General features: G+C 37.2%; 2 protein-coding genes and 1 pseudogene across 2 annotated transcripts; all 3 read right to left on the reverse strand.

The window, feature by feature from the left end:
• Positions 1-217: 217 nt before the first annotated feature.
• On the reverse strand, positions 218-2031 carry LOC137714504 (protein MAINTENANCE OF MERISTEMS-like; annotated as a pseudogene).
• A 2191-nt stretch (positions 2032-4222) lies between these two features.
• On the reverse strand, positions 4223-6097 carry LOC137714505 (uncharacterized). Its single transcript, XM_068453704.1, has one exon. It carries the CDS (start codon positions 6095-6097, stop codon positions 4223-4225), a length of 1875 nt encoding a protein of 624 aa, XP_068309805.1.
• A 4281-nt stretch (positions 6098-10378) lies between these two features.
• On the reverse strand, positions 10379-11854 carry LOC137714506 (protein MAIN-LIKE 2-like). Its single transcript, XM_068453706.1, has one exon. It carries the CDS (start codon positions 11852-11854, stop codon positions 10379-10381), a length of 1476 nt encoding a protein of 491 aa, XP_068309807.1.
• Positions 11855-14250: the final 2396 nt, after the last annotated feature.

The following is a 14250-nucleotide window of genomic DNA, read 5'->3' on the forward strand; positions in this document are numbered from 1 at the left end:
AGTCGCTGTATTGTTAAAAAAAAAAATCAAGTTACTTTGTATGTTCAACCTTGTTCCGCTACAAACTAAAAGCATTCCAGATTCAGACAACGATATGTGTTCATCACTTGTGAGATTGAAGCGAAAACACAGTAATAAAAGCATGGTTTTGGGCATACCAACTGAAACACGGCCTTCGTTTTAAAGCTTTACTACAATGTACATCCCTCTAACTTGCCTACCATTCTTTCGAGCCTTGTACTGTTGTACACCTAACTTTAAGCTCCAACAGCTTTTTCTCAAATAAAGAGCTACTGCTAGCACATCCATCGCCTGCGATGCTCACAAAGCCCTCATCGGACTTCATGGTATTAACATAACATTCTTCTGCAATTGGAGATGCCATTTTATGAACTTGACCCGATAATTTCTCACGTTCACTACTTTGTCTAATCCCACTACTTTCATGCTTCTTTCTGCATTTCCGAAATTCTGATATAGTTAGTTTATCTTCTTCATCCATTGGTTCTTCAGCTTCTGTTCGTTTATGTTTGGAAGGAAAACCAGAAGGAACAGAAGGGTGGTTCGCCCTCAATAGTAGCAATTTCATACTCTTTGATCTCTCTGATATCTCTTTCCGTGGCACAGCTGCTTCACATGCATCTTTGGAACCTGACACTGATTGGTTCCACCACTTCAAGTAATTTGTGCTGACACCGGCCTCGAAAAGCCAAGATGGAAGATACAGTATTACCTTCTTGGTTTCCTTGGTGTAATGCCTCTTGTGCTTCAGTTGAGTAACAGAACAAGGAAGATCTTGATCGTATCCAAATTGCATAGCTACCCAATGCGGAAAGTAATGCTCTATAGTACCAAAAAGTCCGACTATCTTGCTGAACCTCAAGCATCTAACAAATGACTGTAGTTCATCACCCGAATCAGGTCCAACCGAAACCCACTTTTCCTTTTGTGGATAGTATTCAGGCAAATGCCAGTTCTCAACGACATCCAATGCATAAGGCCGCCACAAGAACTCTTCTCCGGCTGGGTCTAAAACCTTTCTCAAGTTTTCAACTCCCCGACCATCTACTTTGCCCCATGTTGCCATTCTTGGCTCGCCATTATTGAGATGATTGGGGTTTTCTGGCCTAAGGTCCGAGAATCGTTCCCATGCCCAAACCTGAACTAACTGAAATGGTAATCGAATAATGAGGTCTGAAACAGCACCACAACTACTTTCTAATTGGTTAGAATCTACGATTGCCTTTTTCAACACACCCAAATCTCTATAAATGCTGGCAAGAACAGCCGGTGTAAGGGCGATGCGAGTCCCCCTAGCTAAATGAATTGCTACGGGGATATCATCGTTATATATAATACTACGATTACAAACAAAAACATAGATGCATAGCCAAAAAACAAGAAATGCTTTATGCTCGATTTCATTCCCACTGTTCATGAACTTTCTCTGCCAATGTTGTGCGGTAACTGTTCCCCTATTCACCAATTTCTCTTTTCTCTGCACGTAGTTTCTCATAGATTTCTTTCAGTTGTGAACTCTCCAGAGGGCATAAAATAGAGTCCCCTAAAACCGAAAAACCGCCTAAAACCATGACATCTTCCAACGTGATTGTTGCTTCACCCCATGGAAAAATGAAAGTATTAACACCATTTCTCAGCAAACCCGAAAACCAAATCAGTTTGTCACTTGATTTGGTATGTCGAACTGAAGATCGCTTCGTATATGCCAGCCTTCTTCCAAGTAGATTGGTGCTCAGAAGGAATTTGATGAACCCAAGTTTTCCAATGATTACTTTCTCGTGGAAGCCATCCACGGAAATTGACCTTCAAAGCCCATTTCTCTGGCTTGAAATGTGATGGAAGGGAGGAGAAAAAAGATGGAAGCTTGAAAAGGGGCATATCAATGGAGGAATTCTGCGAAGTGGGTTTTAGAAAGTAGGCTTTTTTGAGAAATGGGTTGCCACCAGATGGTAGTACCCTCACCTCTTCGCTCTCTTCCACCATGAGCATGGATTCTTCTGCCTTTTCCATCCAAGGCTTCTGAGCTAGAAGAAAATGGGGATACTCTCTCTCCTAAGAAAGTTTTGAACTTTTTGGGGGTTTTCGGAAATGCGATTTTCTGGGCCGCTTTGAATTGGGGTTTTTTTGAATTTTGTGATTAACTTGAGAATCGAAAATAGTTTTGTCTAATTTCTAATTTCCAATTTCCATTGATGGAATTAATAAAACAGTCTCTCTTTGTGTGTGACAGTGTGAGGAAGAAACAGTCCGTTCTGGTTGGTCTGAAAATATGGTACGAGGGCTGTTCTATCCTTCTACATTAATGCTCAGCTTGGAGGTGAAGGTCCAATCATGATCCTCCACCTTCTAGCACGATTCTGCCTTCCATACAAGAAACACTTAAATGCAGGTTCACTCTTCTTTCAAATAGAATTGAGATATTCTCCGGATCTCATATTTCAGTGCGGACGGATCGAGAAATTTGGATTATTAATTTTAAATTTTTAGTCTTTTTTACTGGCTCATCTCACACAAATCAAAATTTTGAATCTCTCTCTCACTTTCTTGAATGATCTAGATTTCTTAGTTCGAGATTCGAAGAAAATTTGAATTCATTCAAGTAATGTTAGGTGGGAGGGAAGAGAAAATAATTTAAAAATTGATATAAAATTAAAAAAAATATATATGTGTCATCCGAGCCTCTAAATAGTCAATTTCATATTCCATAAGTAAAAAATAAGCTTTACTTTATTAATGTGTTTGTACTTTTAATTTAGAATTTTGTACTAAATGAAGTTTGTGAAAGGGTTTGATAGCTTGAAGAAAGAGAATATTAGGACATTTAGGGTGTGTTTAGAAAAACAAAAAAAACAAAAAGATTGTTTTAAAAACCTTATGCAATCGAAATAATCATTACATATTAGAGCATAAAAGTTAGCCAACAACATGAGAAATGTGCCAAATTACATTAGGTGTTTTTTACAAATCAAATTATGTTAGTTAAAATAGAATAAACCCAAACCGAAAAACTTCAACATTTCATGTCATCGAGGCGAACAACACAGAAAAATAAAACATATTAGAATCTGAATATCCGACCCAAACCAAATTGCCAAATAGCTAAAAGGGGCTTTGACCTCCAACATGGGATACTCAAACACTATCTAGGCTGGAAAAAGTTCACCCAAACTGGATTCAAAAAGGTATTCCACATTTTAACCGTTGAAAGTGGGGACTTCAATTTACACCCTTTCTATTGGCCGGAAAATTTAATATTTTCATGTACAAGCTTAAAAGATATTGTCATACAAATTCCATTAAACATAAAGAGCAAATATTTAACTCCACAAGTTCAACAGAGAATCGATAAATTAAACGGAATCACGAATTTTGTTCTTCATGGTCAGAATATATGGTTAAAAAAGCAATTAACTTCTTTGATCGTAACAAATTTGCAGGCTTTGATCAAAAGGTTAAGTATTCACCAAAACATATTACCTGCAATATACTAGCAGAGCAGTTTCTGATATTTCCACAGTTCTGTTCTCTTCCTGAAATTTCCCTGCACCAAAAAAAAAAAAAAAAAAAAAAAAAAAAGGAAAAATTTTCTCACGATCTCAAGAGGTCGAAACCATGTTGCATAAGAGAAACAAAATGCAAAGTGTTTTAGGAAAAGTAATAAGAGGTAAGTACTGATAGGAAGAACAAAAGTGTTAGTACTGATTTTATACCTTAGTTAATACAAGTCATATTTCTCTCTCTAAACCCTCGTGTTCATCTTTCTTCTTGATTTTCTTTTCAATTCTCAAATGTTTCAACGTAGTTAACAAATTCAGACGTCTACATATACTATGCTTACAGCATACAGAGTTTTAGGATAAGATCAGTAACAATCTACCTAACTACCTTGGCTTATGGATTATGTCTAAATGTGAGTCTTGTTCCGTCAGTATCGTAGCTTCTTCGGGCATAGTTAGTACTAGAAAGAAAAATGTTTTTACATTTATAGGCTTTACCACTTCAAAATGGCTGTCATGTTAAAAAGATGAAATTAATTTATATGTTCGACCATCTCATTCGGCTAACAATAGCATCCACATTCAGACAGCAAACAAAACAAAAAATAAAGCCAAATGAAGAGAAAGAAGAGTGTTCATCACTAAGCAAAAAGCACAGTAATAAAAGCCAGGTTGTGGACATACCAACTAAAGAAAGCCTTCTTTCAAAAGCTTGTCCAAAAGTCGCTTCTCTCAAATGAATCTGCTTTTAACTCCCTAACCATACTTTCAAGCCTTGTACACCTTGCTTTAAGCTCCCGCAGCTGTTGGTCAAATAAGGAGCTACTGATAGCACATCCATTGCCTACGATGCTCACATTTCCCTCATTCGATGTCATCATAGTAACAGAACTTTCTTCTGCAACTGGAGATGCCGAATTATGAGCTTGACCTGATAATTTCTCACGGTCACTACTTTGTCTAATCCCACCACTTTCATGCTTCTTCCTATATTTCAGGACTTCTGATATAGTTAGTTTATCTTCTTCATCCATCGGTTCTTCAGCTTCCATTCCTTTATGCTTGTGAGGAAAACCAGGAGGAACAGAAGGGTGGTTAGTGCTCAATAGTAGCGATTTCCTACTCTGTGTTGTCTTTGATCTCTTTTTTTGTGGCACAGCTGCTCCACATGCATCTTTGTGACCTGACACTGATTGGTTCCACAACTTCAAGTAATTTGTGCTGACATCTGCCTCGAAAAGCCTAGATGGAAGATACAGTTTTACCTTCTTGGTTTCCTCGATGTAATGCTTCCAGTCTGTATTTGAATTGTGCTTCAGTTGAGTAAGAGAACAAGGAAGATCTTGATCGTATCCAAATTGCATAGCTACCCGATGCGGAAGGTATTGCTCTATAGTACCATTTAGTCCAACGAGTTCACTCACCCTCAAGCATCTAACAAATGACTGTAGTTCATCATCCGAAGCAGGTCCAACCGAAACCCACTTTTCCTTTTGTGGATAGTATTCAGGCAAATGGCAGTTCTCAATGACATCCAATGCATAAGGCCGCCACAGGAACTCTTCTCTTGCTGAGTCTAAAACCTTTCCCAAGTTCTCAACTTTTTGACCATTTAATGTGTCCCATCTAGCCATTCTTGGCTCACCGCAATTGAGACGACTGGGGTTTTCCGGCCTAAGGTCCGAGAAACGTTCCCATGCCCAAACTAGAACTAACTGAAATGGTGACCGAATGACGAGCTCTAAAACATCATTACTACTTATTTCCAATTTGTTTGAATCTACGATTGCCATTTTCAACACACCCAAATCTCTATAAATGCTGGCAAGAACAGCTGGTGCAAGCGCGATTCGAGTCCCCCTAGCTAAATGAATTGCTACGGAGAAAACATCGTTGTGGATCCTATAACGACCACTAACAAAAACATAGCTGCACAACCAAAAGACAAGAAATGCTTCGTGCTCGATTTCACTCCCACTGTTCATGAACTTCTTCTGCCAAATTTGTGTGGTAACATTTCCCTTGTTCCGAACAATTTGTCTTCTCTGTGCAAGTAGTTTCTCATGGATTTCTTTCAGTTGTGAACTCTCAAGAGGACATAAAACAGAGTCACCCAAAACCGAAAAACCTCCTAAAACCATGACATCTTCTAACGTGATTGTTGTTTCACCCCATGGAAAAGAAAAAGTATTGGTTTCTGAACACCATTTCTCAACAAACCCAAAAACCAAATCGGTTTGTCTTCGTATTTTGTACGTCGAATTAATGATTGCTTCGTAAATGCCAGCCTTCTTCCAGGTAGATCGGTGCACAGATGCCATTTGATCGATCCATGTTTTCCAATCTTTTTGGCCGTAAGTCCATCCATGAAATTCAACCTTCAAAGGCCATTTCTGCAGCTCGAAATGTGATGGGAAAGAAGAGGAAAAAGGTGGGAGCTTGGAAAGGGGTTCATCAGTGGAGGAATTTTGCAAAGGGGGTTTTAGAAAGTAGGCTTTTCTGAGAAATGGGTTTCCACCAGATGGTGGAACCATCAACTCCTCTCTCTCTTCCACCACGGATTCTTCTGGGTCCTCCATCATCCAAGGCTTCCAAGCTCGAGAAGAAGAAAACGGAAGTATTTTCTCTCTTTTTCCTGAGAAAGTTTTGTTTTTTGGAGGTTTTTGAATTGAATGCGGTTGTTTTCTTCTCCGGCTGCTGTGAAATGAGCATTCAAAATCAAACTCAAAAATCGTTTGACGATAACGGGTCTAATTTTCCATTGATGGAATAAAACAGCTATGAGTCAGAAGCAGGTTCTTCTGGTTGGCCCGAAAATATGATTCGAGGGTTGCTCTAGCAGGGTGAATGTCCAATCACATTCCTCCACCTTCTACGGCCATTCTGCCTTTGTTTTTAAACCAAAAAAAAAATTACTTTATTTTATTAACATCACATATATTGTTGAATATACCCTACATACTAAATACATTCCACATTTATTTTTTCAATCAAAATTTATTTTAGTACACGCCACATACTTTCCTATACTACCCTTACATCCCAAACTTTCTACTCACAACTCACATTCTTTGCATACATTCAATATTCTCTCATTGTTTATTCTCACCACACCTCTAAATTTCAATGCTCATGCTAAACATGTAAATGCTAATTATGAGATCGATTACTTGACATTCAATTGTTGGTTTATTTTACTGGTAAAGAATAAATCCAAAATTTGTATCCATTTCTGTTACTCTTCGAGAGTCAATCTCACAAAATTTTGACCCAAAGAAGAATGATAGGACATGGGTGAATTTTGTTTTTTTTTTCAAAACTATAATGGGTTCAATTCTTTTTACCGTACAAAACTTAAAAGAAAGTAGTGCCAACTGGCAAGCTTATCACTTACAAAAAAATTTGTTTATATTATAATGGATTTTTTTTGAGAAATCGAAAATTTGTTTTGGACTAGTTATAGATTTTGATAACAAAAAAATGTTGTAGTTCTTACAAAATCCATAATGAAGTACGTCCGGTTACGAATTCGTAACATTTTATTTTTATTTTTAGGGTTTAGGTTTCTATTAATTTGGGGGTTTTTGTCAATTAGGGGTTTTAGGATTTTAGGGTTTGGGTTTAGACAACCAATTTAGAGTTAGGGTTCATATTAGTAAATAATTTGTGTATTCAATTTATTTTAAATTTTTTGGGGCTAAATAGTTATTTCATGTTAAGACACATGAGTGATTCAATAATACATATTTATGTAGGGTGTATTCAACAATATGTGGGGTGCTAATAAAAAAATCCAAAAATATTTCACTAATTAAATAAAAGGAAATTTTAATGAAAACCCAATATGTGGGTTAACTTTTCTTAAGTTGATTTTTTGACGTGTTATTTTAAGTTTTTTTTTTAATTTTTATGAACCTTTCAACCCAAAAAGATCAAATTCTCACAAAATTAGATTTTATCACTTATGAACTGTTCGTTGGATTAGATTCTCTTCTCTCAATCTCATCCGTTGTAAATTGGATTTTACCACATTGCCCTCTGAAATAATTTGATTTTCACGTACAACACAACAATTTACCTAGCACCAATTGGTAAATTAGTATCATGCAATTTTGAAAAAAAAATTATTTGAAAATTTCACTCACCAATGCTCATGAACCTTAAATCAATTTTGAAATTTTAATTCTTATGGAATATAAAACAATCATTAATTAGCCAAATTCCAAGAAAAATATGTAAGAAAAAAAAAATTAAAAAAAAAGAATAAAAGGAGAGTATAAGTGTATTCTAGTGATGAAATTTTGCTCACATGGGTTGCTACTTTTTTTTGTGGGACTCACTATTTTTTGGGGCTAGATGGAGCAAAGTTTTATGCTATCTAAGAAAGGAAGTTGCTAGCTTAAGTGGTGGATCTAATCCCATTTTTCAGTTCATTAGGGATGAAATTTCTCACTCAGGCTTGATGTCACATCCCGGCCTGGGCCCTCATCATAACCCGGGGCCTACTCCACTGTAGCACGATATTGTCCGTTTTGGACCTCTACCACACCCTCACGGTTTTGTTTCTAGGAACTCATACGTGAACTTCCTAGTGGGTCATCCATCCTGGGATTGCTCTCGCGCGCTATTCGCTTAACTTCGGAGTTCTGATGAACTTCGAAGCTAGTGAGCTCCCAAAAGGCCTCGTGCTAGGTAGAGATGAAAATATACATATAAGGCTTATAGGATCCTCACCCTTGGACGATGTGGGATCTTACACTTGAAATGTAGTAGCCTTATAGAGGATAAAGTCCCCATCGGAAATGCTCTAATAAGTTAAAATCATGAAAAATTAAATCTTAATTGTTAAACTGATAAGGTTAACATCGTCAACATACAATCAAAGATTTAAGGTATAATATAGCTATCCAATTTCGATGACAGTCGGTTATTTCTAAATCAATATCTAAAGATCATGATAATGTTAATCGAACGATTAACAATTTTTTATTTGGATAATTTTTTGCAGAGGTCATGGTCCACAAAATAAACGATTTTATCAAGCAACTACGTAGGATCGTAAAAAAAAGAAGGCAAAACGTGAAGGTACAAAGGGAAAGGTACCTAGCATTCTTGAAAATATTCTTATGTTAGGCAAATACCTTATTATATGGTACTAAATACTAGAGTAAAATTTAGGATCTGACCCTATAAACTATCGCTCTAGTTTACAATTGGAAAAAAAAAAACGTTCAGTTTTTTATTTTTATTTTTATTTTTTAAGAACAAAAGATATTATTTATACCAGGAAGAGGGGGTGACTTTAGCCTCGCAATGGGCTGACAATAACGTGGTTCAAATTCGTCTTTGATGAGAATCGGAAAAAAAAAAAAAAAAACTCATTAATTTAAATATTTTTATATTTGGACACGTTTCAATAATTAGTTAAATTGTACGTTTTTTATATGAAACCTTGTATGGAGTGACTAAAACAAAACGTATATTACATAGAACTCTTACCACTTTTCAATCCTTACATGGAAAGACAAAAAACCACAACACACTAAACCCGTATTCGCCTGTCAAATTGTTATTTGACAAATCTTGTAGCTGGAGGCTACTCAAACTGCCTAGAACCTGGTATTATACACGACAAATCCGGAAAACAGCCCCAAAAACATAACCACACAAGTTCAAAAGACAGTTGATAAATCATGTTGAATAACAGAAATAAACTTGAACTGATATCAGTTGCATTCAAGATCAGAGGAGTCCTGAATTCGATTTTCACCGTCAGAATGTATGGTTAAACATAGCGCGCTCGTCGTGATATGTTTTCCGGGCAAGAGCCTTAAAAAAACGCTTTACTTCTTTGATAAACAAACCACACTGTTAGTTTGTTCAGTAAGATTATAACTATATAACCTATTGGCATATGTAGGTTCAAGGACTTGATCAACATTGTTAAGTAGTTGCGAAAAGACTCCAGCAGCAATATCTACAAACTTTCTGATATTTCCAGAGTTCGAAACCCCTCCTCCATTTTCCCTGCACGAAAGACATGAAACCCCCAAATCACGATATGAAGAGGTCGATACCATGTTGAACAGAAGATATAAAAATGAAAACTGTTTTATGAAAAGGAATGGTAAATACTGGTAGGAAGAACAGTAGGGAAAATTTGCATCTGTAATGAACACACAAATACAAAGCCGGAGTCTTTCAGCTAACAAGCAAACAGAATATCCAGATTCAGGCAGCAAGAGCGTAAATAAAAATCAAGTCGCATATCATGCCAAACATTGCAAGGACGGAAAATTTTACTTTATTACAATTTTAGAAATACAACTAATGAAGGAAGAAAAACGAACGTGTTCATATCAAAGATATTGAAGCAAAAACACCGTAATAAAAGCCAGGTTTTGGACATACCAAACAAAAACAAGCGCTTCTTTTAAAAGCTTTCCCAAAACTTGCTCCCAAATGAATGTGCTTCTAACTCGCTGACCAAACTTTCAAGCCTTGTGCACCTAGAATTAAGCTTCCACAACCGTTTCTCAAACAGAGAGCTACTGCTAGCACATCCTTTGTCTACAATCCTTACAACATCCCCACCCAACTTCATTGTATTGGCGGAACTTTCTTCTGCAACTGGAGATGCCAATTTCTGATCTTGACCTGATAATTTCACTCTCTCACTACTTTGTCTAATCCCAAAACTTTCATCCTTCTTACCGTATTTCAAAAGTTCCAATAGAGTTAGTTTATCTTCTTCCACTGAATCCTTCAAATGGTCTAATATAGTTTGTTCATCTTCATCCATAAGATCTTCATTTTCCGTTGCACCTTTGGGAGGGAAACCAGGAGTCACAGAGGGGCGGTTAGCCCTCAATAGTAAACATTGCTTGTTCTTTGTTCTCTTCGATCTTTTTTTTCTGTGGAACAGCTGCTTCACATGCATCCTTGGGACCTGCCACTGATTGCTTCCACCACTTCAAGTACTTTGTGCTAACATCCGCTTCCGAAAGCCTAGATGGAAGATACAATTCTACGTTCTTCATTTTCTTGATGTAACTACAGGAATCTTGATTAAATCGAGTAATAGAACAAGGAAGGTCTTGATCGTAACCAAATTGCATAGATACCCGATGCGGAAGATAATTCTCTGTAGTACCACCAAATACAACTAACTCACAGACCCTCAAGCATCTAGCAAATGACAGTAACTCATCATCCAAATCAGGGCCAACCAAAACCCACTTTTCCTCTTGTGGATAGTATTTGGGCAAACACCAGTTCTCAATTACATCCAATGCATAAGGGCGCCACAAGAAGTCTTCTCCGGCTGAGTCTAAAACCTTTCTCAAGTTTCCAACTTCCAGACCATCTACCTTATCCCATCTTGCCATTCTTGGCTCACCATATTTAAGAGGATTGGGGTTTTCTGGCCTAAGGTCCGAGAATCGTTCCCATGCCCATACCTGCACTAACTGCAACGGTGACTTGAGGGTTTGGTCTAAAACAGCATCACTACTTCTATCCAATCTGTTCGACTCGACAATTGCCTTCTTCAACACACCCAAATCTCTATAAATGCTGGCAAGAACAGCCGGTGCAAGAGCAATTCGGGTCCCCCCAGCTAAATGAATTGCTATAGAGAAAACAGTGTTATGTATCCGATATGGAGGATTTAGAAAAACATACCTGCACAACCAAAACACGAGAAACGCTTCGTGCTCGATTTCACTCCCACTGTTCATGAACATGTTCTGCCATAACTGTGTGGTAACCTGTCCATTATTCCAGTAAATTTCTCTTCTCCCTTCAACTAATTTCTTGTGGATTTCCCTGACTTCTGTGGTTTTCAAGGGGCTAAAAACAGAGTCCCCTAAAACCGAGTAACGGCCTAAAACCATAGCATCCTCCAACGTGATTGTTGCTTCACCCCACGGAAAAATGAAAGTATTCGTCTCAGAACACCATTTCTCACCAAACCCGAAAACCAAATCCTTCTGTCTTCGTATTTGGTACGTCGAATTGAGGACTGCTTCATAAATACCAGCCTTCTTCCACGTAGATTGGTGCACATACGCCATACGATTCACCCAAGTTTTCCAATTCTTTCTCTCTTGTTGCTGCCATCCCGGGAAATTGACCTTCAAAGGCCATGTATCTGGCTCAAAACGGGGTGGGAGGGAGGAGATTAAAGGTGGGAGCTTGAAATGGAGTTCATCAATGGAGGAATTTTGCCAAGTGGGTTTTAAAAAGTAGGATTTTTTGAGAAATGGGTTGCCACCAGGTGGTGAAACCATCAAATCTTCTCTCTCTTCCACCATTGATTCTTCTGGGTTCTCCATCACCAAAGCTTCGAAGCTAAGAAGAAGAAAATTGGTGTCTTTGTTTTCCTTTCCGGAGAAAGTTTTGGACTTTTGGTGGGTTAGGAAGAACTGCAATTGGGTTCTGTGGCTTTTGCGCAATGGGGTTTGGAAATGTTTCGATTAAGATTAGCATTCAAAGTTGGTCTGACGAAAAGGTATAAAACAGAGTTTGTGCGAGTAAGAAACTGCCTAATCTTGGTGGTCCGAAACGATGATATTTGGGCTGCTCTATTCTTCTACATTAATGGTCAGCTAGAAGGCGAATGTCCAATCGTAATAGTCCACGTACACCGTTTAGGGCGGTTCTGCCTTCTGCACCAAAGAAAATGGGGCTTTCAAATATGTTGGGTTTACCACTTACAGGTACAACTCTGGTACCACTGAGCCCTTTTTATTTTGTTTTATGTAAATAGAAAAAGAAAAAAAAAATTGAATCCTTTTCATTGGGGGGGAAAAAAATTAAATATATAGATGTTTTTATATTTGCTAATTGCAATAAGGAGACAAGTTACAATTTGACGTGAATGCGGGAGTGTGGTTGTTTGAATCACCGTTATTGTGTTATTCTGTTGATCAATGTTTGAGTACGAACTTGTTGAGTTATTTTAAGAAGAGTGTTGAAGCCCAAAAACCTCACATGCAAGCCCAATTACATCTCAAAATCCGATTGTCTGTACAATCATAAGTTCGCACTATATCCGGCACCATCGTCGTTGATGGTGGGTTCCCGAGTATGGGGGAAGTTCATGGGCTAAGAGAATCCGGGTGTTGATGGTGTAATTTGTATGCCATTGTGGGTGTATGGTAAGTAAGAGAATTTGGGAAACTTAGGTCGATGGTTTTAGTTAATGCATAGGTTTCGAAGTATGTGGGGGCCTGGTAGCCGGTTGGTTGAAAGATACAATTTTCTCAAGTCTTACAAATTTCCGCCGAAGGAATCGCGGCAGAGAAATAATTATCGAATAGAGAAAGGTGTTTCCAGTTTTGTCAACAATCCAATTTCAGCTGGAATATTTCCATGGAATATGTTTTCTTGAAGCTGCAAAGAGACCAGTTCAGTCCAATCGGATATACAGAGGCAGATCGCCACAGAAGGAATTTAAGGCCAAAACCGTGTAGGTGAGGTTGGTACAAAGACTGAGTTCAGACGGGGATCTCCGGTTTTTTTTTTTTTTTTTTTTTTTTTTTTTTTTTTTTTAATAAACGATATTATCTAAGATCTCACTTAAAAGTAGGGGTGTAAAAAATTCCCAAAAATTGCGAACCAAACCGAAAAAATACCGATCCCAAATCGATTTTCCCAAAATTTTCGATATATCATCCCGAAAAAATACCGAAATTTTGGTATGGGAATCGGGATTGTCTTCCCAATATTTCGGTATTCCCATACCGAACCGAAATATATATTTTTAATTATTATATATATATACACAGATAATAATATATATAAATCATGTTGGCACAATAATGAAAAAATCATGTTACTTTATTTTTCATCCCTGCAACATAAAGATATGAAGGATTATGATATTACTTATGTGTCATTCTATTTCATTGATAGGAATCACCTTTACTGGAAGTAACACAAACACCAATGTCAAAGTTGTTGAAGAAAGTAGAGAACATAAACACCAGAATTGTAATGAGTATTCCATAAAATCACAAAAGGTATATAACTTATGTAATAGGTTTGCCTTCTAGTGTATTCTTAAATGGTAAAACAACTTTGTTCTATAGGTTATAAACTTATAAATGCATCTCAGTGCTAAAAAAGAAGATATCATATAAAACTTATCCGCGATTGCATTGGTGGTTGTTTAAGAGTTTAATGTTGCCTACCGATATTGTTTGATCAATTCATGCATTATTCCTTCTACCTCCTCAAATTCATGCCAGGTAACTCATCGGGAGTATGAAGTTGAAACTAGTAATGGAAGAACAATCACAAAACGAAGGAAAACAAGAAGCACAATAATGTTTGAAGTATGTACTTGATTATTTCAATGAAAATATAACAGCTATGGGAATTGGGAATACAGAAACACCAAAAGCCCAAAATTTTTTCAGGATTCCCGATTATCCTGAAATACTGAAACTATTTCAGGATTCCCGAAATTTCGGTTTGGAATCGGTCTTGAAATTGGGAATACCGAAAATTTTGGTTTAGGAATCAGGACTAAGGTTTTGATTCGGTATCCCAAACCGAACCATCCCTACTTAAAAGGGGAGAAGGGGGACCTAGCCTTATAATGAGTTAAAAATAATGTGGTTCAAACTCGCTTTTGATGAGAATCGAACCTAAGACCTCACTTGTAAGTGAAGAAGAATATCACTAGACTGTAATACTAAATGACGAAATTCTCGTTAAGATCAAG

Source organism: Pyrus communis, chromosome 14, assembly GCF_963583255.1.
Source record: "Pyrus communis chromosome 14, drPyrComm1.1, whole genome shotgun sequence".
In the NCBI taxonomy this organism is placed as follows: domain Eukaryota; kingdom Viridiplantae; phylum Streptophyta; class Magnoliopsida; order Rosales; family Rosaceae; genus Pyrus; species Pyrus communis.